Raw genomic sequence first — 27397 nt, 5'->3', positions numbered from 1 at the left:
ACATACCGTATATCTCAAATATCTGATACATTTCCCTCCCCCCTTGCATAACAGATCTGCAACTATTTCCCCATCTATAGTTTCTTACTAAAAATACTATGTTACATAAAAAGATGTCACTGATCTGTTGTCCATCTATCAATTAGACCCACTATCTCTTCATTTAAAAGAGAAACTTAATAGATAACCCCAGAAACAAAAGTTGTCTTCAAATCTCTTTATTAACAGTCTGTTATTGTACTTAATATTCTGAAAGTCCACAAAAGACTTGCAATCTCTTATAAACTTGTCTAATTCATTGTCTCTAATCAATGTGGTTAATATAGACATTACTTTCTAAACATATTTTTTTCCACAATGATCTTTTCTTAACCTCTTCTTCAGATCTTCAAATGAGACACCCTCTGTCATTGTAACGGAGACTGTAAACGTTGTAACTTTTGTAACTTTCCCCAGCATGAGAGGCTTTTCCAGAGAAATAGTCTTTGCATAATACATTCAAAGGGGAATAATATTGAGTCTGGTCATTTGTGTTCAAGTGAAAATTCTGGGTTGATCCAGTTAGCCATTTATTTGTTTCCTTGAATGTCCGTAGTATCCTCCCAAAGCAATGTTGAAAAGCATCAACGATCTTTCTGACTTACTTCTTCATAGTCCAAATTTAAGTTTCCATCTAGTGTCACAGGGGATATCATTGCTTATTCATATTAAATTCTAATATTTGTAGGTAAAGATAAATCATGCTGATACATTTATATGTTGTTATGAATTACATACTGATAAACTTATTTAATAGTATTTCTGAGTTGTAGTTGGTTTTTTTTAAAAATATTATTCAAATTATTCCTGTTTGGGGAAAATATTTTCAAAATAGAAAAATAAAAATGATTGACAGAAATGCATAGCAATCAATTATTCTCTTTTGTAGATTTTTCTGGTTGAAAGCTCCCATCTTAAGGAACAACTCTTGAAAGTCCAGATGAAAAAAGATTTCCTGGGCAATATTTTCGAACAGGAGAGAGCAAAGTTACTCTTGGAGGACGTTAGTGATGCTACAAAGGAATTAGAAAACCTGCACAAAGGGCTACTCCAGAGGAAAAGCAAGTTACAGGTAAGCTGCTTCTAAGAAGTCAGCTTCTTAGAAGAAAGTATAATTCTTAGAAAGTATAATTTGTAGAAAATATAATTTGTAGAAAGTATAATTTGTAGAAACTATAATTCATAGAAAGTATAATTGTGATTTAATAGTGCAGTGAGAAATACACCACCAACTACAATGATTAATACATCATTCAGTTTTTACTTCAGTCAGATTGTTATTTTCATTATGATGTACTCACAGGTCTGTGTTCTGAGTTGGCAGAAAGCATTCATGCTCTCAGGACTGGCATGAAATCAGCTTTTTTTCTCTGGCTAGGCTTTGGTATCACAACACAAAGACTTTGATGCATCCTTCCAGCTTCTGCAAACGCAGCTGTCTGCTCTCAGAGTCAAGCTAAATGCAGAAAAAGAACTGCTGCCAGATCTTGTGGGTAAAGAGGCCCGGTTGCAAAGGCTAGAGGTAAGTGGCATCAAAAACCATCCAAAAGGATTCCTTTCCAAAATGTGTTATCAGTAGTCACAGCCACCTATGAATGTGATGTGTTTCACACTAACAAAAGCCCCCCAAGCTGTCGGTTTTTTTGGAGCAATAGACTTAATGCAGTAAAACTTGTAGCTCCTTAATGTCTTTTCTTGGCTCTCACGACAGCCATTCAGTTTCAAGAACACGTATGAAATTCTTGAAATTGTATGGCTGCCGTGTGAGGCAGGAAAAGGTGTGTTTCCTGTAAGGAGGCATCATCTGGTACAGGAAGCATGTCCATTTCTCTGCCACAGCACTTTTTCTATTTTGGAACAAAATAGGTGTACATCCCTAAATTCCCAGTGATAAAGCTTACTTGGATATTCTTGAAGCAATCAGCCATTCTTTTAATCTACCTTATAAGTATGCGTTTGTTGTGAAGTTTAAGGAAGAGAGAAACAGTGTAATTGGCAATCGTGGCATGAAAAACATTAAAGGAATAAACATCTCCTCCAAAATAAGTTTCATTTGCTAGTCTTCACCTGTGTTGCCAACTATCTGGACATTACAGTTCATGTTTTTGATCCTCTCTTGACAGGTGAAAATATGGAATCTTAAAATAAGTGTGTTTAATCAAACCAAACAGCACAAAACACACAAACCAAGTCAGGAAAAGCATGATATAGTTAAGATGGAACACCCCCACCATTGCAAATTTATTCCAGTGGGTTATGCTGCAAAGTATATGCTTTGAGTCTAGGTGGTAGTTTATTCATTTTTCTGCTGCTCCAGTGTGGGATATAGGTTAGCAGGATTAGGACTAACTTTTACTTGTAGATTATACTCTGATTCTATCCTTTTGAAATAGAACAGTTTGCCTTTTCAAACAGGTTCTTCTGTTCTTTTAAGATGTTTTCAAGTATGCAATGATTCCTTGAACAGCATCCTGCATGGCAACTTATTCAAAATGCAATTTTATTCTACAGAGCATTCAAGGAAACCTGGATGAATGTGCAATCCAAATGGAAGAAATAGAGAAACTTATTCAGTCAGACCCAGCACAGATCCATAAAACAAAACAGTGTTCTTCTGACTATCAAATACTTAAGAGATCATTGGAGGTAACTCATTTTGGTGAAGGATTCTCAAAAGATGGCAGCACTCAGCTAATCTTTTCTGGGCTCAGAAGCTAAGCAGAGTCAGGCCTTGTTAGTACTTAAATGGGAGCCATTCAGGGAAATCCCAAAGAAGAGAATGATAAATCACTTACTGTTGTTAAGATGTCTACATAAATGGGTCCAAGAAGCCACCAAGAACTGAACTCAACTTGAAAGGAGGGGTTTTTTTCCCCTAATTTTTTTCCTAAACTCAATGATTTTGCCCTTGTGCATGTCTATGGAGATTCTCAGTCACTCTTTCAAAAGGCAACTGGACTTTCTTTGTCTTTCCTTGAAGATGTGTCGTTTCTCATCCAGTGCAGCAATTGTTGCACTGGTGCAGCAACTGCTTCTCATGCTTCTTAGATGAGAGCCAAGCAGAAAAATGTGTTCATCAGCCCATACAACCTGCATCTTTTCTTGTGGCTCATAACATACCCTTATGACAGGGTTTCTACTCCTCTTAGGATTCCAAACAAGCAGAAGAAAATGGGGGGTAACACCCCAATTTTCATGATAATAATGACAGTTCTGTTATTTGGTAAAACACAAGTAAGTAAAATGGTCCATTTCTACGGACCCACCTATCATTATGTAGATGTTACCGTTATGGAGATGTTTCCTCCTGGTCTTCTTTTAATGATTTGTCAGACATTCTCCAAATAGAGATGAATAATAATGGGGCAAAGTCCAGGACCTCATTATTCAGGGGATCAGGTTGTTCAGGTAAATAATTGGGGGGGAATAACATTGATTTTATTGATTTTAGTTATTAAATTTTATGCTACCCATATCACAATAAAGTGAATCTGGGCAGCTGGATTTATACTAATTCTTATAATAGCAATAGCACTTTGACTTGTATATTGCTCCACAGTCTTTACAGCCCCCTCTAAGCAGTTAGTGATGAATCTTGTATTGGCATTTTCCATTTTAATCAGAAGGTAATGCAGTATTGGGAAGAAATGGGAGCCTATGTAGTAAATTTATGTGTGTTACATCTTATGTAACATTTGCTGTGTGAAATAGCTGCTCTAGATAATGATAGAGCAAACCTTGAATAAAATTACATAAGTAATTTTAATTAAAATTAATTACATAAGTAATTTTATCAACATCATCAGTCCACTTCCAAGAAGCTATTTAGTGATGGAAGTTTAATGATTGAAGTTGTTGCTATGTGATCTAAGAGTTTCATTTGCAAATGATGAGCAAATCAAGCTGCTTTTACAAGGCAAGCTGCCTATTGATAAAAGTGTAAAGGAATCTACATCCACTTATAAAGCAAAGATGACATGTGGAGTTATTTGGTTCTGAGTAATTAAAACGAATGTAGAAGCACAATAAAAATTAAGTATTAATATATCATTAGAAATGCAGTATTTCCTTAGCTGCATTTCCTTTACATTACTATGTATATTAGAAAGAGATGCATAAGGCATTTTTATCTGTGGAGCCCCACTCTGTGGCCAAATTCAGATCTGCAGCTCTAGATTTTTTTGCTAGTGAAGGTAAAATTATGGTAAATATTCATTCACTTTAACAAACTACTTCAGGTTTTTTTTAATTTAGTGAAATTCTTTTTCTTAATAAGAACAATTTATAAAATGAAGATAGAGTATGAATCTGGAACTCATAAAATGTGCAGTACTGTCTTATGCATGCCTTCTTTGGGAATGGAAGTTGTATTAGGTTCAATAGAATTTGCTCAGAAGGAAACGTTGTAGCCTTCAATTAGAGATTGCCTTCACTTATTGCCCGCAAATGAAACTAGCACTCTTGCTAAGTGATGCGGACATAAAGTGAAAAATTACACATCAGAGCTTGACTTATGACAGTAATTCCAGCTGTGATCATTAGCAAATCACCCACAGTTGTTAAATGTGATATCACATGGCTACGACTTGCAACTTCCTGCTGGCTTCCTCATTCCCATTGCTGATCAGAAGCCAGCTGTGAGGGTAATAAGTAATAACCAGGTGATTGAAATTTAGCCCAATGACCAGGTGACCCAGGGACACTGCAACCATTGTAAATGCACACTGATTACCAAGGGCCCAAATAATACTCACATGACTGCAGGGATGCTGCAATGGCTACAGCTTCAACCACCAAACATACTACAAGTCTTTTTTCAGTGCTATCACAACTATCACTGAATGAGTGGTCAGTAAGAAAGGGCTACCTGTCTTTTGCTTTTGACGACTTAGAGCATCCTTTAGAGTTGTTGAGATAATAAAAAAAACAGTCCTCATTAATATCAACACAACTCTGGTTGAATGATTCTAGAACAGTGTTTCTCAATCAGAAGATGCTGTAAGGCACTGGTAAGATCTTGTCTTCATCTTGGTATGCTCATTTTGGAGATGATAATGTGTATTGAGAGGAAAGGTTCTACATATTTTTTTTGATCCAAAGAAAGAAATCTAATGAGTTCCCTTATTAATAATGACGGGGTCTTCCTGTGGTTCCTTGCAGATCATGATTGCACAAAGCAAGCAACATATTCAGAAACACTGGGCTTTTAATGACAAATTATCAGATCTCCAACAGTGGCTTACCGTGACCAAACAGAAACTGGAATATTACTGTGATGCTACAACTCACAATGCAATATTGGACTTGGAGGTAAAGAACCTTTCTTTTCTTGTGAGGTTATTAGCAAGCTTTCTAATGGGTAAAGATATGAGGATTCAGCTGAGGTTTACATTTCAACTACAGTCTAGGAATCAGCAAAATATATGCAAGGTGCCATGTTACTGTTTTTCGAAAGTACTATTTATTTTGAATTACACTGTTTTTAAATGCCATATGAACACTGAAAACAAAAGAAATTTATATATGTCTGCAACAGTGGTGGGTTCCTACCAGTTCGGATGGTTCAGTCGAACCGGTAGTGATTTGGCAGGCTTGATCACTGGAACAGGCAGCAACCCAGACCTGCCATGCCCCCTCCCTCTCTTTGGAAGGTGCCGGAGGTGCCGCCATCTTGTTTTTTGCTTCTGCACATGCGCAGAACAATTCTTATTGCATTGTGCATGTGCGCTCATCAAGTGCATGTGTGGTGCGGCCACAAGCAAACTGGCAGTAGTGACTGCCGGAACCCATCCCTGGTCTTCATTATGGAACTTGAATTAATACTGTACGTAGTTCATACAACAGTGTAAAAATAGCATCTCCAGATTTAGAGACAATACGCTTCTAAATATCATTGCTCAGAAGCCATATTATTATTTGAAGCACATTACTTTCCATTTCTTGCTGGTTGACTTTTTGACATAACATCTGATATCACCAAGGGAAACAAATTATTAAAATATTTATCTATGAAGGCTACAATGTTCTGTCACAATTGTATATTCTAGCAGTCTGCCAAGGTACAAACAGATTACTCTTACTAGAAGCTTGAAGTGATTGTTTCCAAGATTTTTGGAACTTAGGCCAAAAGCCACCTGTGGTCTTAAAATTGTCCATTCCCTATTGCTGGTTTAAAGGGGACTTTGGTCTGATTCAGAATGGTACTTCTGCTGTTCTTAGACATTGAGTTTTTAGGTATTCATTTATAATAATGTTATCAGGATATAGGATTCCATTAATATTTTGCAGCTTTTCATAGTAAATGATAAAGATCCTGTTCTGGATATGCACTTTGTCTTACATTTATATTAATGAAATAAATCTTATAAATGTTAACAAAATTTAAATTGAATCAGAGCTAAATATGCAAATAGAATAATGATCCTAAACATTCATGTACATGTATCATGTATCATGTACATTGATATGGAGTCCTCAGTGCTCTCTGAGCTTGGTGGTTTTCTTGCAGGCATATCATTACCAAGTTAGGTAACATCATCAGTGCACTGATCATTGCCTAGTTTGGTAATGAAACATCTGCATCTGAAAACTACCAGGGAGCACCAAGGACCCCACAGTTCATCTATGAGCTGCAAATCTTCTCTTCTATCAGTACATTGATGTATTTGTATCTTGTGCCCTTTAGAGATTGCAAACTGAGTTTCCAGGTAGAGAGATCCAGTTACATCTCATTGAAGCCCATGGGCATTTGGTTATAAAAGACACTTCTCCAGAGGGAGCTGTGAATATCCAGGCTGAAATGAAAAAGTTGAAAGACTCATTCAAGTTTCTTGAAAACCTAATGTCAAGGTAAAAGGTTCTTGTAGTTCCGCGTCAGGACTTTTTTTGAGGCTAGACCTGTAGCTGGCTGGTGAAAAGAGAAAACAAAAGGATGAGGAATATGCAATGACTGTATTGCCATTTTCTTCTTGCTTAATATTTAAAAGGGGTGTGCAGCTGTTTTCCAGATTGTAGGCTGTACTAAATATTGACTGCAGTTTAGAACAGTTTATTTATTACATTTCTATCCTCCTGCACTCCCACTGGACCATGATCAGGGTACAAACATTAAAACATCAGAATTAATAAAATCCAGGAACAGAAAACACATCCATCAAAAATAAAATAAATTCAAAACATCCAAACAGTATAAATGAAGAGGCACCAAGCCCTAAATATTCCCAAAGAGCTTTGTTTTTTTTGCAACTGTTTAGGGAAGAGAGCTAAAGTCCGGGCTAATCTAATAAGATGAGGGAGCACATTCCAGGTGGGTGGCATTGTTACCAGTAAACAGACCCTTTGTGCTTCATTCTCCCCCGCCTCCCAAAATGGGGAACCATCAGTTGCTTTTCCCAGCCTGTAGCATTTAGGGTTCCCGAGGCTGAAGATGAAAGGAATGTCCACTCACAGATAGCTGAATCAACCAAAGTTTATTGAGCATCCAGAATTAACATGAGAATCAACAGCAAAATTATTAATCATGAAACATCATTCTTATAGTGTTTTCAGCTTCTTTGAGCTTTATGTATTATATCATTATTGGCTAACAAGTCTCCAAGGCACAATAATTGGTTAGTACTTACATCATTGGTGTTTGTGAGAACGTTCACGTTGTAATAGCTAAGTAAATCAAGTGTTATCAAATAAGTGAATAAAATGTTGCAGGTTATACTTTGTATCATCCCGTGTCCTCGAACATCCCTGGGAACACTGCAAGCAAAGAATAGCTGACAGGCAAATATTTTCTGCAGATTGCTGCAGTTTCTACTTACACGTGTAACCTCAGTTCTAAGGACCATCCAGATGATTCACTGTAAAAACCCTACATTTCCTCGCTTTTTGTTTTTAATGACAAAAAAAATAGATTTTTCAAGAGCATGCATTTGAATCACATTCAAAGTAGGTGCAGGAGACTTGCAAAACATGGCAAAAAATGAAGGAACACATTGCATACAGCAACAGCAAAGCATAAGTAATACGATTATGTTCACACCATAGAAAAACAGTTGTTTTAACCAAGAAATATCAGGTAACCATTTAGTTAACCAAGCATAAGGAGAAAATTCATCATGTACATTATTTTTTATAGAAGCTTGTAAATTAGCTAATTCATCTTCAATAGTTCTATTAAGTGAATGAAAATGCACAGCGCAAGCACGTTGACCAACTAAGCTGCAAAATCCACCTTGACGAGCTAGCAAATAGTCTATAGCAAAGCGTTGTTGAATTAAATCTTGATTAAGTTCTTCAATTTCATTTTGCAAATCTCTAATAATTGCAGCAGTAGCATTAATAGATTTCTCCAATCGGCATGTGAAACCTAAAATAGAATGTCTATTTTCTTGAGCTAATATTCCTGGGTATGATCCCAAAGAAATAGTTCCAGTTATTGCTCCAACTAATGCACGTCCAAAAGTAGGCAATGAAGAAAATTGAGTATCAATAATAACTTCATCAGAACATTTTGATCCCAAGGCTGCACGTCTTTTTCTAGTTGGTAAACTTCCATAAACACCCACTTGGACAGGTAACGACAAATATCCAATGGCAGCACATTGATAGTTCTGAGGGTGTACGTTAGTTGCATATTTGTCAAAGAAAAACCACATTGCAGGATCTTTTAATTGCTATCCAGCACAGATTGATCCACCTGTTCCAGTATTAGAAGAGACAGTTTGAAAAATAGGAAAATTTTCAGGTTACATTTCAGGTATGGTGTTATGACCTTGTGATGTTTTAATAGTACCCCATAACCAATATTTCTGAGTACAATAGCTATAATTCCCTACTTTATCTAAAATACGTTTAGCTTTTGGGTAATCAGACCATTGATTAAGTCAATTATGACGAGCATAACAACAAAAACATAAGCCTCTAGTAAATTGGTTAATGTGAATATACTTCCATGTAACTAAATTTAATTCATTTGGAGGAGTAGAAAATAGCCAAGAATAAGAAATATGTTGAAGTTGCAAAACAATGAAAACAGAAGAATTAATTAGATTAGGAATAAAAGCAACTTTTATTGCTTTTATAAAAGAGCCATAGGAGGTTCATAATATAAAGTTATATTACGACCATAAATCAAAAACATATATTGAGCGTGACGAATCCAAAGATTAGGACTAAGCGGAAGAGCAAGAGTTGTTTCCGAGTTAGTAGAAACTGGAAAGAAAAAGAAAAAGAGAAAACAACACATGAGAAAAAAGAATTTTTTCAATTGATGTTGATCTTCAAGGTGATTCCAAGGCAATATTGGAGGACGTTGCATCCTTGGATGTTTCATTTGTTTTTCCATGATAAGGACGAACACACCGGCCTGGAATCCACACAGCTTGCTTTGTTTGCAAATCTTCAACTGCAGCATAACCACGTCCAATTTATAACCACAACCAACTTATAACCTGGGGACGTCTGAAAATGAAACTTGACTTGAATGTCTGAAAAGGAATCTAGAAAAATTAAGTAATTCCATGCATAAAGAGCAATAGAGATCAAATTTTGAATTTTTCTCAAATTGAATGGACCAGATTCAGATTTTACTAATTTAGTTAATGTAGCTTTGAATGTACAATGAGCTCGCTCAATTATAGCTTGCCCTTGAGAATTGTAAGGAATTCCATGTATCAATTGAATGTTCCATTGTTGACAAAAAGAATTAAAGTCCTTGTTAGTATACGCAGGACCATTATCAGTTTTTAATTGAATTGGTCGTCCCATTATGGAAAAAGCAGAAAGACAATGAGACATTGCATCAAAAGTGCGCTCATGTCTAGCAGCAGTGACCCATAAAAAATGAGAATATGTATCAATGGATGCATGTAAATAAGTGTATGGTTTAAAGGTGGCAAATTGTGTGACATCCATTTGCCAAATTTGATTAGCCTTTGTTCCTCGAGGATTTACTCCCATAGGAAAAGGAACAGCAAATTGTTGACAAGAAGTACATCCTCAAACAATGTCACGAGCCTGAGACATAGGAACAGAAAATTGTTTAGCCAAAGATTTAGCATTTTGATGAAAATATGAATGACTAGCAACAGGATCTGAAAAAAGAGTTGTAACTTCTTTGAGAGTCTCATCAGCTCGTCTATTTCCTTCCGTCAAAGGATTTTGAAAAGGAGAATGGCTCCTAATGTGCTCAACATATAAAGGAAAGACACGTGCTTCCAAAACATGTTTTAAAGATAAAAATAAAGACAAAAGATTAATATCAAGAGAAACAGCACAATAAGCATAAGGAAGAGATTGCATTGCAAGAAAAACATATTTGGTAACAACAATCAAGTTAATAGGTTGATCAAAAAATAATCTCAGAGCCAAAATAACAGCTGCCAACTCAGAATGTTGGGCAGATGTCTGAACAGAAGTGAATTTAGAAAACCATTGTTGACCATCCGTCCAAACCACAACTCCACGAGTGGGTGATCCATCTGTGAAAATTGTTAATGCTTCAGGAAGAGGAGAACGAGTAAAAATAGAAGAAAATGAAAGATTCAATGTATATGTAATAACTATTCTAGGAACTTTAGGTAAAGAATATTGAATATCACCAAGGTAATGTGAAAATGCAATTTGATATCAATCAGAAATGGTCATCAAATGTTCATGTTCAAGTTTAGTACGAGTGAAAGCTATTCCATCCAGGTCATGACCTATTAATTGCAAAGATCTTCATCGTGCTTTCATAATCAATTCTTCTAAAGCCTGTTGATAAGGAAAAATGTTTCTAGGAGGAGAAGCAGACAAATTCAACCATTCATGAATATGAATCACTTTTTCATCCAAAATAGAATAAAGACATCCAGTAGGTAAAGGTGAGGTAGGAAGAATTGCTAACCATAATTTCTTAGCTATAGAAACAATTCTATCAACGTATCCCAATTTAAGTTTATTTAGAATGTCTTGGAGACATTTCTTTTGCAAAACAGTAAGTGAAACCAAATCTCCAGGTTTTTTGGAACCTTTTAATAGAGAGAAAAGAGGTAACATTTCTCCTGTAGAAATTTTAAAATATGGACAAGCCCAATTGATTGTACCTAAAAGTTTTTGCCACTGAACCAAAGTGTATGAAGATTGCACCTTAAGTTCAGGTAAGATAGGAATGGAAGAAGATTGTAAAACTTTAAAACCTAAGTATGAATATGGTTCAGAACGTTGTATTTTTTCAGGAGCTATAAAAAGCCCTCTGCTTGCTACAATGGTAGTCAATGTTTGTAGCACTTGTTCTTCATCAAGATCTTCACCTGCAATTTAAATATCATCCATATACTGATAAACAAGATAAGAAGGAAATTGATCACGAAAAGGTTGTAAAGCTTGATCCACAAAATATTGACAAATTGTAGGAGAATTGAGCATACCTTGTGGTAAGACACACCAATGAAATCTTTGTGTAGGTTGACTATTATTTAAAACAGGCACAGTGAAAGCAATTTTTTCTTTATCCTGTGACTGCAAAGGAATAGCGAAAAAACAATCCTTCAAATCCACAACTAATAGTTTATAAAATTGTGGGATTAAATTAGGATTAGGAAGACCACATTGTAAAGGCCCCATTGGTTGAATACATTCATTTATTTTTCTAAGATCAGATAAAAATCTCCATTTTCCACTTTTCTTTTTAATAACAAAGACAGGAGTGTTCCATGGACTAGTAGAAGGTTCAATATGGCCAGCAGCCAATTGCTCCTGTACCAAGGAATGCAAAGCAATCAATTTTTCAGAAGATAGAGGCCATTGCTCAATCCAAACAGGTGTAGAACAAAGCCATTTAAGAGGAAGCACCATCATCCAAAATCAAATGAGCATTAAGAAGAGAAAGAAGGTCCCTACCCCAAATATTAGTATGAATATCTAAAATGTAAGGATGTAAGGATACAGACTTACCAGCAGAGGTTGTGATAACTATGGAATGAATGCTTTGCCAAGCATTTGTAGACCCACCAATGCCCCACAAGGAATTAGCATCACGTTTAGGCCATTGGACAGGCCACTGTAAAAGGGAGATGACAGTAACGTTGGCTCCTGTGTCCAACAAACCTTGAAATGGTTGCTCATTAAGATACAAAGTAAGAAGTGGCCTATGAGAATTAATAGACTGCAGGAGTCCTATAGAAGTAAGAGTTGAACCAAATCCAGAATCACCACGATTTCCAGTACCTGGGTTAGGTACCTTATAGGGAAGCAAAAGAAGTTGTACTACAGAAGATCCTTTAGGAAGAAATTATGGAATGTTAACCCAAATTTGCATAAGAATCACTCCAGTGTAATCAGAATCAATAACTCCTGGAACCACAAAACATCCCAATTTATGAGCAGAAGAACGTGGTAAGATTATGCCAACCAAACCAGAAGAAAGAGGACCAGAGTATTGAGAAGCAACCAATTTCACTTCTAAAGGAAATTTAAAATCCAAATCAGCTTGAGTAATTAAATCGATCCCAGCACTACCTGCTGTGACCGAGGAGGCCCCAGAGAGGGAGGAGGAACAAGAGAGGGGGGAGGGAGACTCACAACGGGAAAGGCACTCTTTGTTTTCTGGGTGGGTGCCACACCCACCTGGCCATTTCCCGAACCCAAACGAAATCTACACTGATTTGCCCAATGAAAACCCTTCTTGCAAATAGGACACTTCTTCACAGGACGCTCACCACCAGTTGGCGTTGAACGACAATCTTTCTGAAAATGACCTAATTTTCCACATTTAAAACAGTTTCCTGGAGGCTTTCTCCCTTTTTGAATCGCTGCAGCCAACAAATTCATTTTGTATGATTGAGAACCTACATCCTGACAAACACGTAACATGTCTGCTAATGTATATTGATTTGTAGCTTTTAAAGGCTGCAAAGCACGTTTACAGTCCACATTAGCATTTTCAATAGCCAACTGACGAAGCAACTCTGCAGCTGCTTCCTGGTTATCCAACTGTTGATGCAAAGCTTTTGAAAGTCTCTCCACAAAATCAGCATAAGGTTCCTTCACTCCCTGGCGTATGTTAGAAAAGCTAACTTTAGGTTTTCCAGCTTGAGGAACCTTGAGAAAAGCCCTGAATGCACATTCAGAAACTACCGCCAAAGTTGCAGGAGGAAGTAAAACCTGATTAGGAATATCTGCAAACTGACCTGATCCAAACAACTGTTCTGCTGTGTAGACTCCACCACTACGTATAGCAGCTGCCTGAGAATGATGCAAATACTCACTTTCCCAAACAACATACTGCATAGAAGTCAAAATCATTCTAAACAATTGTTTCCAATCCTGCGGAATCATGGTATAGCCATTCTTAATTCCTTCCAAAAGACCTCTAATAAAATTTCCAGTAATACCATAATCAGAAATAGCCTTTTTTAACTCCCTTAAAATCTGAAATGGCAAACCTTCCAATTCAGCAATCGGCTGACCTGGTTGTGGCCCTGGTTGATATTGAACCGGACACACAGACAACAATTCAGCTAACTCTTCTCCCGAAATATTAACATCCAATTTACAATTTTCTACCATTTTCTGAAAAGCAGACCTTGGAAGAATATTAGCAGAAGGATGAGGAATAGGAGGAAGAGAAAGAGGAGGGGGAATAGGAGGAGGAGGTGGAGGAGGCTTTATCACAATGTCAGAAGAAGCAGAAGAAGGTGTTATTTCAGACTTAGATTTAAGATCAAAAGACGAAATTTCTTTTTCAGACAATGGAGGAAAAATCACAATAGTAGAATGTTGAGAGGGAGGGGATGATAAGAAAGAAACAGAATCTTCTTTCTGACCAAACATTTCTACAGCATGCCGACACAAATGCCAAGCATGCAAAACATCTATATCTTTCCTAGGCTCAGAATGCAAAACCTTGCCAACTTTTTCCCAATCTGACAACTTCAGAGAGCCTTGTACAGGATAGAAAGGACAACTTAAAGCAATTTCACGGACCAGCCAAAAAAGAGTCTTTTGTGACACACATAACTCAGACTTCTTAAGAAGATACCCCAACTCATTAACATGCTTCCTTTGCTCTTGAGAAAGCGAAGATCCCATACTTACAGAAAACTTGATAGGTTGAGAAGCCCTTATACTGACGACGCGTCTGTCCTTCTCTGGACGAAGTATGGGTCCCTATTCGGGCGCCAAAATGTAGCTTTTAGGGTTCCCAAGGCTGAAGATGAAAGGATTGTCCACTCACGGATAGCTGAATCAACCAAAGTTTATTGAGCATCCAGAATTAACATGAGAATCAACAGAAAAATTATTAATCATGAAACATCATTCTTATAGTGTTTTCAGCTTCTTTGAGCTTTATGTATTATATCACTATTGGCTAACAAGTCTCCAAGGCACAATAATTGGTTAGTCCTTACATCATTGGTGTTTGTGAGAATGTTCACGTTGTAATAGCTAAGTAAATCAAGTGTTATCAAATAAGTGAATAAAATGTTGCAGGTTATACTTTGTATCATCCCGTGTCCTCGAACATCCCTGGGAACACTGCAAGCAAAGAATAGCTGACAGGCAAATATTTTCTGCAGATTGCTGCAGTTTCTACTTTCACGTGTAACCTCAGTTCTAAGGACCATCCAGATGATTCACTGTAAAAACCCTACACCAGCCAGTTTTAGTGGGGGCAATGCCATCCTGAAAATAACTTGGTTCCAAGCCATAAACAACTGTATAAGTTAGAACACCAGCATGTTAAATTGCACTTGGACATCTATAGGGAGTTAGGGCAAGCCCATGCCTGGGTATAATATGCTTTGTCCAATGAATATCAGATAATGCACAGGCCACTGCAGTTGTGACTAAGTGAAAATTCCAAATGGCAATTAAATAAGGGTGTAAAGAGCTATTGCATTTGTCTTAACTGGGGATGAGGATAGGAGTCACTGCAGTCAGATTTTCCCTTTGGTATGGTCATAACCAGCATACCAGGTGAAGCTAAGGAAAGCACCCACTGCTGATCTAATATTACTGAGAAGGTTACCCAAAGTCATGGGCCTGCTCCTTCAGTACTTTCCCATCAAGAGTGGAGCCATCTGAGCACCCTGATGAACAAACTCTGTCTTGCTAGGATTCGGTATTAAGCTTGTTCTGTCCCATCCAGAACTTCAAAATCTTCAGACCACAAGGCAGTACAGTCAGGGTAGACATGAATGTCATCACTTGAACTGGTAAATTCAACCAAGTGAACTCTTGTAGATACTGAACAATAGTGTGGAGAGATCCCTGTGGCTCCCTACAAGGGAAGAGCCACCCAGTCAATTTCTCCTCTTTCATTGCCATTGACTAGAAATGCCCACTGAGAAAGGAGCAGAACCACTGTAAAAAAAAGTGTCCCCCAACCCTTGATGGTGCTCCAGAAGGATACCATGATTGATGGTACAGAAAGCTGTAGAATGATCTGACAGGCTAAGGGAGGTGCCTTATCCCCATTCAGATCCCACTAGACTAGGGGGTCGTCTCTTAGCATGTCTCCATTCTGTGCCCTAGTATAAGTAATAACCAGCATCTGGAAGCAGGCCAGAAATAGTGCAACTCACAGAGCAGAGTGTTATATGAACATACCAAAGCATGCCCATCATTGCCTGCACTGCTGCTTTCTGAATCAGCTGAAACTTCAGGTGATTTTTGAGGGCATTCCTATGTGGAATGTATTGTAATAATCAAGCCATGAGTGACTTATCTCAAAGGCAGATACATCTAAATATATTATGCTATAACTTACGTTGTGAAATCTACTTTTGATTTATGTGCTCATGTAGTTGAAAAACAATCTAATCATAACCTTTTGTTAATAGTTTATTTCTTTGTGGGCTTAGCCTAAATCAGATGTGTCCAATCCACAGCCCATGGGTCGCATGAGTTTCTGGACAGCTTGTACTGAAGCCCCACAAGATAATAAAGCATACTAAAAATAGTTTGTTATTTATATATATTAACTAAATTATATATTTCATATGTGGCCCAAAACAATTCCTCTTCACTCAATGTGGCCCAGGCAAGCCAAAAGGTTGGACACTTATGACTTAAACAATCCCTTCTTTTATACCTTAATGTTATATGAGATCTCTCTGAATTGTTCAGTAAACCATAGTTAAAAATCCTGGTTTAGTGATATATGTGAATTAAAATACAAAGTAAGCATATTTATAAATGTTGTCTGTACTACACTAAGACTCCTCCCCTCTTGGGTTGCTATACTGCTAATTTTAGTTTCTTTTAATCCAAATAGGACAGCAGTTGATGTGAATAAGAAGATAACCTGTTTAGACAACATGCCCGTGGAAAAAGTGGATGTATCTGAGCACTTACAAGTAAGGAAACCATATAAGCTAAATGAAATACTGGTAGTCCTCCACTTACAAAAGTTTGTTTAGGGACTGTTCAAAGTTACAACAGCCCTGAAAAAAGTGACTTGTGGCTGTTTTTCACACTTACGACCACTGCAGCATCCCCATGATCACCTAATCAAAATTCAGATGCTTGGCAACTGACTCATATTTATGATGGTTGCAGTATCCCAGGGTCATGTGATCACCTTTTGCCTCCTTCTGATAAGCAAACTCAATAGGGAAACCAGTTTCACTTAACAACTGTTTTACTAACTTAACAACTGCAGTGATTCACTTAACAATTGTGACAAGAAAAGTCATAAAATGGGGCAAAATTCATTTTACAAATGTCTTGCTTAGCAACAGAAATTTTGGGCTCAATTGTGGTCGTAAGCTGAGAACTACCTGTACTTTTACTGTATAAAGGTTTAATTGGAATGACCTTCCCATATTGGTAATGAGAACTATTTATGACATTAGTGTATCCTAGTTGGATTGGTTAATGTCTTGTTTGAATAGAACAATTTCTTTCCTTTGTCCACATTTCGACAACACATTCTATAGTAAAAAGCATGTGGCTTTTTATGTTTGTGCTACTAACACAATTATTTCTAACCATCACAGAAAAGTTACAAAACTGCAGCAGTTTTTTAACTGGTAGTATTTCCAAAGGTCAGATGAAATACATTTTGCCAAGTTCCCAAGTAAAACAGGATTGGATGAATCCTGTGCCTTCTTTGTCAAGATATTCTGGGAAGGTCATCCTTTGGGACTTTACTTATCAAAAATATAAGCTGTTTTATCAATACTGGCTCCAAAACTGGTGCTTTCTTTTCAGATAGCCTCTTCTCATTGGACACATTAATATTTCTTTGTTTTCAATCTTTGTTTCTATTCAGGATTAGAAGAGACTAAAATTACCATATTTTTCAGAGTATAAGACGCACCGGAGTATAAAATGTACCAAGGTTTTGAAGAGGCAAACAAACCTCTGCAAACCTCCCCAAAACCATCCATTTTTCGCAAAAAAGGGCCCGTTTCCCCCACCAAAAAGGCAAGAATAGCTTTTAGGGGGCTTGCAGAGTGCTCCTGGAGGGGGGCAAAAAACAAGCAAAAAAACCGCCCCTTTTTTGCAAAAACGGCCCCAATTTTTGTCAAAAAAAGGGCATGGGTAGCCTTTAGGAAGCTTATAGAGTGCTCCTAGGAGCAGGGGGGGGGGGGTAAAATTGAGCAAAAAATGGGTCGCTTTTTTCTCATTTCTGTCCTCTCCGGCCCCCAGGAGCTCTCTAAAAGCTTCCTACAAGCTATGCACGGCCATTTTGGTGAAGGGGGCGGGGCTTCAGGGGGCAAAAAATGCTGTATTCAGTGTATAAGATGCACCCAGATTTTCAGTCTTTTTTGAGGGAAAAAGGTGCATGTTATACTCCGAAAAATATGGTAGCAACATAGCAATCAAAGAGGGGAGGATTCTAAATGTAGTACAGACAAGCTTTTCTTCCAGCAGTTTGTAACTGCTGGGTTTGGTTGCTCAGCCAACAATCCTGAGTCCTATAACTCATTTGTCAGACCTGCAGGAACTTCCAACACCTAACATGGTTCTTGTTGACCCAGGTGACAACTGATCCCATATGGGTTTTTGTCAGTGACGTGCAGTCAGGGGAGGCAGGACCTCATCACTGTCATCATGAAAAGAAAAATGTAAAAGGAAAAAGGCTGAGGTAGTTGCTGCCAGAGTCACAGTGGATGACTCTGCTTAGTGCTTAACTGTTTAAAAAGCCTCTAAAAAGTGCCCTCTACAGGAGGAGGTGGGAGAACCACATGCCTCATTTAGTCTGACTTTATGATCACTCGAGCAGAGTTAAGCAAGGGTTAAAAGCCGAAAAATTCCTTATGTAGATGAAGCATGTGGTTCTCTTGCCTCCTCCTATAGAGGGCATTTTTGTAGAGGCTTTTTTTAAACAGTTAAGCAGATTCATCCATTGGGGACTCTGGCAGCACCTAGCCCAGCCTGACCTCAGCAGCTCTTGCCTTTTTCCTTTTACATTTTTACATTTTCATGATGGCAGGCAAGAGCAGAGTTGAAATCCTCTGTGAAACAGCTGGAAAAGGTATGTGGGTCAGAGGGAGAAGGAGGAATTCAAAATTAATGTAATTTGTAAGTAATTGTAAGTAATTTGTGTGTGTTTGTTTGTTTCTTCACTCAAACAAATTCTCAATTTGAAGGGAGAGGGAAGGGGGGAGAGGGGGGAGAGGCAGGAAGGGCAGCCCACCAGCTTTCTTTCTCTGTGTCCATGGCAGCCCGCCAGGAGAGGTGGGTCTTTTGCTCGCTTCTGCTGGCAGGCTGCCGCTTTCTTTCTTTTGCCCAGAGCAGCAGCCCGCCTGAGCTACCCGCCTCTGGGCAAAAGAAAGAAAGCGAAAGCCCGCCGCTAGCTTTCTTTTGCCCGACGCTATGTCTGACATAGAGGCGGGCAAAAGAAAGCCAGCGGCAGGCTGCCACTTTCTTTCTTTTGCCCAGAGGCGGGCAGCTCAGGCGGGCAAAAGAAAGAAAGCGCTTTAGACAGTGGGATGTCAGGGGAGAAGACTGCCTCACCAGCCATAAACCTCACCACACGTCACTGGTTTTTGTAAATTACCTCTCACCATATTGTTTATGAAGGGACGCAGTGGCTCAGTGGCCAGATGCTGAGCTTGTCGACCAGAAGGTCAGCAGTTCAGTGGTTCAAATCCCTAGTGCCGCGTAATGGAGTGAGCTCCTTTTACTTGTCCCAGCTTCTTCCAACCTAGCAGTTCAAAAGCATGTAAAAATGCAAGTAGAAAAATAGGGACCACCTTTGGTGGGACGGTAACAGTGTTACATGCGCCTTTGGCATTTAGTCATGCTGGCCACATAACAGTGCTTCAGCTTTGAAACGGAGATGAGCACCGCCCCCTAGAGTCGGGAACAACTAGCACATAGATGCAAGGGTAACCTTTACTTTTACCTATATTGTTTATGGAGAGACAGCCTTCATCCAGCTCCTCTGATGACACCTATCCAGTATAAGTTGAGCCTCTGACATAGCTCTCATCTTCCTCAGAGCACAAAAGCCCCACAATCAAGTCAAAGTAGCCCCACAACCACCTCAAGGTAGTGCCCTGCTATTATTATCACATTTGGTGTGCCACAGGTTGCTTATTCCAATTTAAACTTTGCAATCTCAAAAGTAACTATAGCAAATTATTTAATAATAGTTATTTACCAGTGCAAGTGTGTATATATCTTGGGATGACACTTAAACTCTTTTCAGTATATCTGTCATTTCTTCCCTAGTTCAATCTATCAATCAGTGCGAAATAATCCTTTTCTCTTCTGTACACTAAAAAAGCCATCTACTTTCAGAAACTTTGTGTATAGATGAAAGAGATGTTTTATTTTCTTCTTTTCTCCGCATTATGTCTTTTTCTTCATTTTCTATAATTCAGAGGGAAGTGGCTGAGGGGGAAGATACCAATGAGCTCCAACTTATTAAGAACTTTGAACAATGGTTGCAAAGAGAAAACAACAAACTATCTAAAATTCTTGCCTTGGATCTATCAAGCAATGAAGAGGTTGAAGCAAGATACACCAAACTAAAGGTTAGTTCAACCCCAGAATTTCCACATTAACCTTGCATTTTGGTACCATGTTGCTAAATGTGTTTCTGAATTCAGTTTTGACTATTAGAAGTACATTTTCAGAGTTCTAAATGGGGTCTTTTCTATCTATCCTTAAAGATGCCAAAACAGAACTTGGGCTCTTCTGCAAACAAATTTCAGTAGCATCATTAGAAACACTCATTCGTGAAATCTCCAAAACCCAATGTGGGGTGGGGTGGGGGGAGGAGATCTTGAAGCCATGACTTTCTAGTTGCTCCTGAGGTTTAACTTCCAGTCGTGCAGATAGAGTTGCTGTAGGGACAATCAGAAGAATAAGTTCCCCATCTCTGATTTAAGACTTTAAAGATCAAAACAACGTTCAAATTTCCTAGAAACAATTTGGAGGCCAGTATGATGATTCCAAGAATTATGTGAAATGGTCTATTTGCTGGAGTCTTTGTTGCTGTCTGAGCTTGGTTGTTTGTTTTCAGATGTTTCTTTATCAACTGGTTATCATCATTAGTGTGAGTGAGTGTTGGGCTTGCCCCCTGTTTATATACAGTAGCTTGTTCTGCTTCTGTTGGTGGGGATGTGATTTTCTCCTTGGTAGTTGCTTGATTAGAATTATTTTCTGCTTGATTGTTTGTCTGGAATTAATCCTTGTTTATCTGGGTGTTGGCTGATGGTGAGGGTGTGTTCTGGTCTTTTTGTTTTATTCTTAGCTTTTATTGTGTCCTTTGAAAAGTAGTAAACGTTGTTTATATGTATCTATTGATGGCTGGATTGATAGCTATGAAATGCACTGTTGGGGAGAAAAACAAATTGTGGCTATATGCAAGCACTTTATTATAATCCAAATAGATCCATGAATCTGATCCAATTTTTCCTTCCCCAAAATGGCATAGCTTGTGACCAGCCTCATTCTTAGAACTGATCCCCTGATCAATACAGATCCAAGAGTACCTCAAATCTATATTTTAAGGTAATTGAAAGTCTGATAAATACTAAACATGAAGTACCAAGCTAAGGAATGACATTGTATTATATGTTTATGCTTTAGCATATTTGTGGAATTGATAATCCTGTTAAAAAAATTTCTGCTTGAAAATACTTCTGAAATCCCTCCAATATGTACTACAGCTGGACCTTGCTTATGTTTCGCTGATATGCAGTAAGAATCTGCCATGAACTATGGAGAAGGGTGACGAATGGGGGGCATGCTTGGGAAAACGAAAGTAAATTCTGTGCCATCTCAAGAAGCTGCTTCAAGGTCACTCAGCTGAAAGAAGGAAGTAGTGGCATACCAGAGCACAATTGAGCTGACCATTAAGAAAACAGCTCACAAGAGTTTAATTGGTAACCTTGGGGTGGAAAATGAAAGTTAAGAAGGGAAAAGTATAACGTAGGGATTTTGGCTCAGTTCTGGCTATGCATTACTGCAATACACTTTATCTCTAATAAAATATACCTTTCTCAGCAAATGGAGCCAAGGATTGTTTTCTAATTAGAGGTTTAAGTTTGTGCCAGGTCTGACACTGTCCATAAGTATAAATTCCTATATCATTTTCAAAGTTGGCAGAGCTCTATTCATTCCCTCTATCAAACCTTCAACATTGATACCTCTTTTCCCTACAGGAGCTTCAGCTAAGGGTCCCTGAAGGTCAATATCATTTTGAAGAACTTCTCCATCTTCAACCAGCTGGCAAGAACTGGGATGAACTAGAGGAATTGCGTTACCAATGGATGCTCTACAAGTCCAAACTGAAGGACTCCAATAATGCATTGGTAGGTTTTATGATCTGAGAACAGTTAGAAGCAGTGTGACTATGAATTTCTTCAAATTATTCTGTACATTCCTAAATTTTATTTTAAAATTATTCTACGCACTGGCCTCTTGCCCAACAATACAATTATGTTTAATATAAATCTGGTCAGTCCACTCAGAAATTGTCTAGGATTAAATATTACAGAAAATACAAAACAATTCATCTCGTAGTGGTTATGCAAATTCCTTGACAGCTTTAAACTAATCATGGAACAGCAAATAGCTTCTTTATGAAAAAAATCTACCCTGTTTCTCCCCCCCCCAAAAAAAATTACCCTTATTTTGATTGTTTAGTGTATGAATACACATTAGATAGTGGCCATTAAAGATGGTGGTACCTATACTTTCCAGGAGAAGGCTGGAAAACACATGTATCCCAGAAGTTGTTAATACTTTAGCACTCAGCAGTCCCACCCAGCATGGGCAGTTGTGAAAGCAGAGGTGGTATTCAGCCAGTTCTCACTGGTTCTAGTGAACCGGTAGCAGAAATTATGAGTAGTTCAGAGAACTGGCAAATACCACCTCTGGCTGGCTCCGCCTCCATCTATTTGCTGCCTCCCGAGTCCCAGCTGATTGGCTTCCCAGCTGATTGGCTGAATCTTCTTCTGTTGCCCTGCACAGGAGAACGGAGCTGGAAAGCGGGTTAGTGGGATGGGGAGGGAATGGAGATTTTACAGTATCCTTGCCCTGGAGTGGGTGGAAATGGGGATTTTACAGTGAAAGATATTAATTTCCAACACCTAAAGGGGCCCAGCCTTCTTTCCATGATTGAATATGATTTGTATAACATTTCTATCTTAGTCTAATACATTTATTCCATTGGCTCCTCGTCCTAGAGAAATTATAGCTTATTAGTATGCTTTGTTATTTGATACATATCATTCGGGAAGAGAGAAAAATGGTAGGCCAAATATATATTCTATGGGACTTTTGTTGAGTGTCCTCAGACCCAGCACCACTCAGCTTGTTTGGAATTATAAATTTGGATGTCTCAGCCACTTTTTCTTTTGGCTGCTCTGGTTCTAATCTTTGCTTTCTGATATTTAGAAAGCAAAAGTTTTTTTTACTAGGTGCAGAGTATTTTGTTTTTCTCAATACCCACATGTTTGAATTAAACATAATACCAGGAAAAGTCAATGTGTTTAATTTTTTATGGGTCTATATTTTTTATCCATCTTACTTCCTGCAAAGTAATATCATATCAGTAGGGGTCAGTAATACCTAAGTCATTTCTGCCTTAAGTGGATGCCTGATTTAAATTGTTAAGAAATCAAACCATTTAGAATTTAAATGGTATGGTACTATAAAACTCATTAGATAAACTGTCTGCTCTTCTAAGCCGTCCAAATGAAGGCAGTTTTTAAAACAGTATCCCACCCTGTGAATAAAGTGTTGAACTTTAAATTGTACTAGCATTGATTAATGCTTTAAAACTGTATCTTTTTAAACAGATGACAAGCCATTTCAAAGAACCAAACCTATTCAGAAAGGTAAGGCTGTTTTGTCCACAAGAAAAAGGTAGGAGGGATGTGTATGTGTACATACCGTATGTACATACATACCAGTGGTGGGATTCAAAAATTCTGTGGGCGTGGCTTGGTGGGCATGGCATGGCTTGGTGGGTGTGGCTTGGTGGGCCTGGCAGGGAAGGATAATGTAAACTCTCCATTCCCACCCCACTCCAGGGGAAGGATAATGTAAACTCTCCATTCCCACCCCACTCCAGGGGAAGGATACTGCAAAATCTCCATTCCCACCCCACTCCAGGGGAAGGATACTGCAAAATCTCCATTCCCACTCCACTCCAGGGGAAGGATACTGCAAAATCTCCATTCCCACCCCACTCCAGGGGAAGGATAATGTAAACTCTCCATTCCTACCCCACTCCAGGGAAAGGATAATGTAAACTCTCCATTCCCACTCCACTCCAGGGGAAGGATACTGCAAAATCTCCATTCCCACCCCACTCCAGGGGAAGGATACTGCAAAATCTCCATTCCCACTCCACTCCAGGGGAAGGATACTGCAAAATCTCCATTCCCACCCCACTCCAGGGGAAGGATAATGTAAACTCTCCATTCCCACCCCACTCCAGGGGAAGGATAAAGTAAACTCTCCATTCCCACCCCACTCCAGGGGAAGGATAATGTAAACTCTCCATTCCCACCCCACTCCAGGGGAAGGATAATGTAAACTCTCCATTCCCACTCCACCCCAGGGGAAGGATACTGCAAAATCTCCATTCCCACCCCACTCCAGGGGAAGGATACTGCAAAATCTCCATTCCCATCCCACTCCAGGGGAAGGATACTGCAAAATCTCCATTCCCACCCCACTCCAGGGGAAGGATAATGTAAACTCTCCATTCCCACCCCACTCCAGGGGAAAGTTACTGCACAATCTCCATTTCCTCCCGATCAACTCAGACTCGAGAGGCAGTGAATAGATGGGGGCTGGGCCAGTCAGAAGTGGTATTTACCGGTTCTCCAAACTACTCATATTTTCTGCTACCGGTTATCCAGAACTGGTCAGAACCTGCTGAATATCACCTATACATACATACATACATACATACATACATACATACATACATACATACATACATACATACATACATACTATTGTATTACATATGCACATCTTAGAGATTATTGAAGTAAAATTATTATGTTATGGAGAATATAATTGTTGAATTATTTCTTTAAACCATCAGTTAGATGGCCAATGTCTTTTGGTTTAGGTAATTACAGGTAATAGGTATATTTCTTGGTCACTGTTTCCGGAGTTGGAAAAGAAAGATATTCTTGATAAAGACAGAATAATAGTTTGCATAGAGCTATGGAAAGTGTTTGTTCCTTTGGATGTTTAAGTACATATAAACTGTAGTTCAAGTTTGGCTTTTCTTAGACAAATAGGCCTTTATCTCTTTGTTCCCCAAAGTTTATGCTGTGAATAGAAGAGGAACTAAATTAGACTTCAACAGACAGCTTGTCTGAAGAATTTTCAGATAAGCAGTCAATAGCTATTAGTTCTCCGTAGACCAGCCACGTAATCCTAATACTTTAACCTTCATAATCTCCATGTTGGCTTGGATTCATTATCTCAATAAATTTATGTCCTGTTTCATCCTCTATACTTCTGTGGCCATGTGTTGCTTTGTGGTAAATCATGCTATTTAACAGTACCTAATCATTTGAAGATTTTACAATCTTATCAGGGTTAAGTAGGGAATTGACTGATGGGATAGCCAGTCCATGGGACTTTTCAAACTAGTCATCCCCAAGATGGTGCCGTAGTTGTGAAATTGAATAGATCTGGAAAACATCACACTGAGAAAATTATTCAGGCTGTTGCAATCTCTGATTAGTTAAGTCAGAAGCAGTCAAATTTGGGGGCTGGTATTCATATTTGAAAGCATTTCGTGGGTCTCTCACAATTTAGCTATTACATGGGAAACATTAACTGAAATGTTGCTAAAGTGGATGTGAATAACTAACAGTGCTGAAGTAAGATATCCAAGGGCGCATTGGTGCCCTTTTGCACTATGCTGCCTATCTGTGTTGATTCAGACAGGGATTCCTGTCTTTCACAGTGTGTTGTTCTTTTATACTTCTACCACTAAGAGTGCACATAGGAACAGTAGCATTGATCTTAACTATCCAGTCACAAGCTCTGGTCAAATATCTCAAAATCCAATTATATGCATTACATAATGAATTTTCTATATGGCAAAACCAAGTAGCTTCAGGTCATCTAAACCTACATTGTTAAGCATTCCAAAATATCCATGTGGAATTCTTCCTCTTCTGTTTATCACATCTCTTATTGACCTTTAAATTCAGACAAGTTAGTTTTTTTCTCTTTCTGTCTATTAGCCTACTTGCTTTGGATATTTGGAGTTCAAGGGGCTTCCTGGAATAATTCTGGATAATAAAATTTCAAAGCCTTTTTCAGGAAACTTCTCCTTAGCTTCAAATAATTTATGGGAGCAACCAAGGCAGTTATGAGAGTGGTTAACAGCCTTGTTTTATTCCAGGATATAAGAAAATGCAAGAGATTCATTAAAATGCTAAAGAGAAAGTTTTTCACTCTACCCCCAATTACTTTCCAATGGCTTTTCCAATGTGTGGTTAAGATGTGAGACTGTGATTAAGGAGCCCAAGATTCTAATGCACCTTCAGCCATAGAAGCCTAGAAAGTGATTTTAGATTCCCTCTTGAGTCCAACTTGGAAAATACAAGAAATCAAATCCAAGAATGGAATATGAATCTCTAAGTGTTCTGAAGAAAATACAAGAAAGAAATGCAATAAATCTAGTAAGACATAAAATGATTAGAGATTATACATTCCCAGAAATCATTGTTTTTGCAGGATTGCTGGCAACATTCCCAATGGGGAAGCTGAAGTCTAGGATAATTTCTTTCACATTTGTGTCTAGAATCATAAACAGATACATGTAAGCCAAGGGATTTTGGATGTCTTGCCTTGAAATAACCTTTTACATATTGACTTGCCATCTACTGAGATATCATTGAGTATCTGCTGCAAAACCTCAAAGGAACACAAAGGAACCAGGAGATAGATAGATAGATAGATAGATAGATAGATAGATAGATAGATAGATAGATAGATAGATAGATGATAGATAGATAGATAGATAGATAGATAGATAGATAGATAGATACTAATTTTACTCATATTAAGGTGAATTATTTAATCCTAATATTTCAGTTACTTTGTTCATTTGTTTGGGGGTGAAGGATCTTCCTGGGATTGAAAGAGACCCAAAAGTGAGATGACATCTGAGAAATGGAAAACACGGGTTGCAAAATCTGCAGTTTTGTATATATTATTGCTCATTTTCAGAAGTAAATCCTGGAATTCTGCAGGGCTTATTCCTAAGTAAAGAGGCATCAGATTTCATTCTTAATCAACATACAGGGACTCAAGAGGGAGTTATTTATTTCAACATTTTAAACAAGCCACAGATAATGTCAGGCCTTACATTCCTAAGGTGGATAAAAACTTGCTTTATTTAATTCTGGTTGGAAGATTGCCAGATATTGAGACAAAAAAAAATCTTATGAAAAGGGTACCAAAATAAAAGTTCAAGGAACATACCAAGACCATTTTTCATTATTTATTGTAAAATATATATATTATTTGGCTGTGTGGTTCTGGCTGAGAAGCAATAGTTGTAGTAGCAATAGAAGAATTGGCTGCCTATAATAACATTTTTTAAATTAAAAATAGAGGTGGCCACATGCAATGCAGTCCTATTCATGTTTAGTTAAAAATAATTTCCACTGAAATTATTTGTATTGTATATAGATTGAAATCTTAAGAAAGGGTTTGTACAATCTACCCATGTAAAATTCAGTTGGATAGTTTGTAAATCAGTGGGTTGTGGCAGTTCAGCAATTGGAAGCAGGATACATGGTTTACGTTAAAAATATGCACTAATGCAATTTTATCATAAACAAGAGATCAAAATATCAAAATGAGAAATTAAAGATCCTGTATCCTGTGGCTTTTCTCTAATTTGACAATGAGCAACAGTTCTTTG

At 38.0% G+C, this 27397-nt stretch overlaps 1 protein-coding gene across 3 annotated transcripts in view; it reads left to right on the top strand.

Annotated features, from left to right (window-relative positions):
- SYNE3 (spectrin repeat containing nuclear envelope family member 3) overlaps positions 1–27397 on the top strand; it is a 79203-nt gene that overhangs the window by 42313 nt on the left and 9493 nt on the right. For 2 of the 3 annotated variants that reach the window (XM_087726059.1, XM_087726052.1), the window contains exons 9-17: positions 929–1111; positions 1418–1561; positions 2551–2685; positions 5200–5349; positions 6725–6888; positions 16292–16373; positions 19854–20006; positions 21642–21791; positions 23283–23321. In XM_087726059.1, the coding sequence (XP_087582185.1) occupies positions 929–1111; positions 1418–1561; positions 2551–2685; positions 5200–5349; positions 6725–6888; positions 16292–16373; positions 19854–20006; positions 21642–21791; positions 23283–23321 (1200 nt within the window). Of the gene's footprint in view, positions 1–928; positions 1112–1417; positions 1562–2550; positions 2686–5199; positions 5350–6724; positions 6889–16291; positions 16374–19853; positions 20007–21641; positions 21792–23282; positions 23322–24771; positions 24965–27397 lie in introns of those variants that run through there. The other variant, XM_087726065.1, reaches the window with a different exon arrangement.

The sequence above is a fragment of the Thamnophis sirtalis genome, unplaced genomic scaffold (genome assembly GCF_051295495.1).
Source record: "Thamnophis sirtalis isolate CommonGarterSnake01/CBP01778 unplaced genomic scaffold, rThaSir2_p1.2 scaffold_1, whole genome shotgun sequence".
NCBI classification, from domain to species: Eukaryota; Metazoa; Chordata; class Lepidosauria; order Squamata; family Natricidae; genus Thamnophis; species Thamnophis sirtalis.
This window is presented reverse-complemented; position numbering and strand designations above follow the sequence as displayed.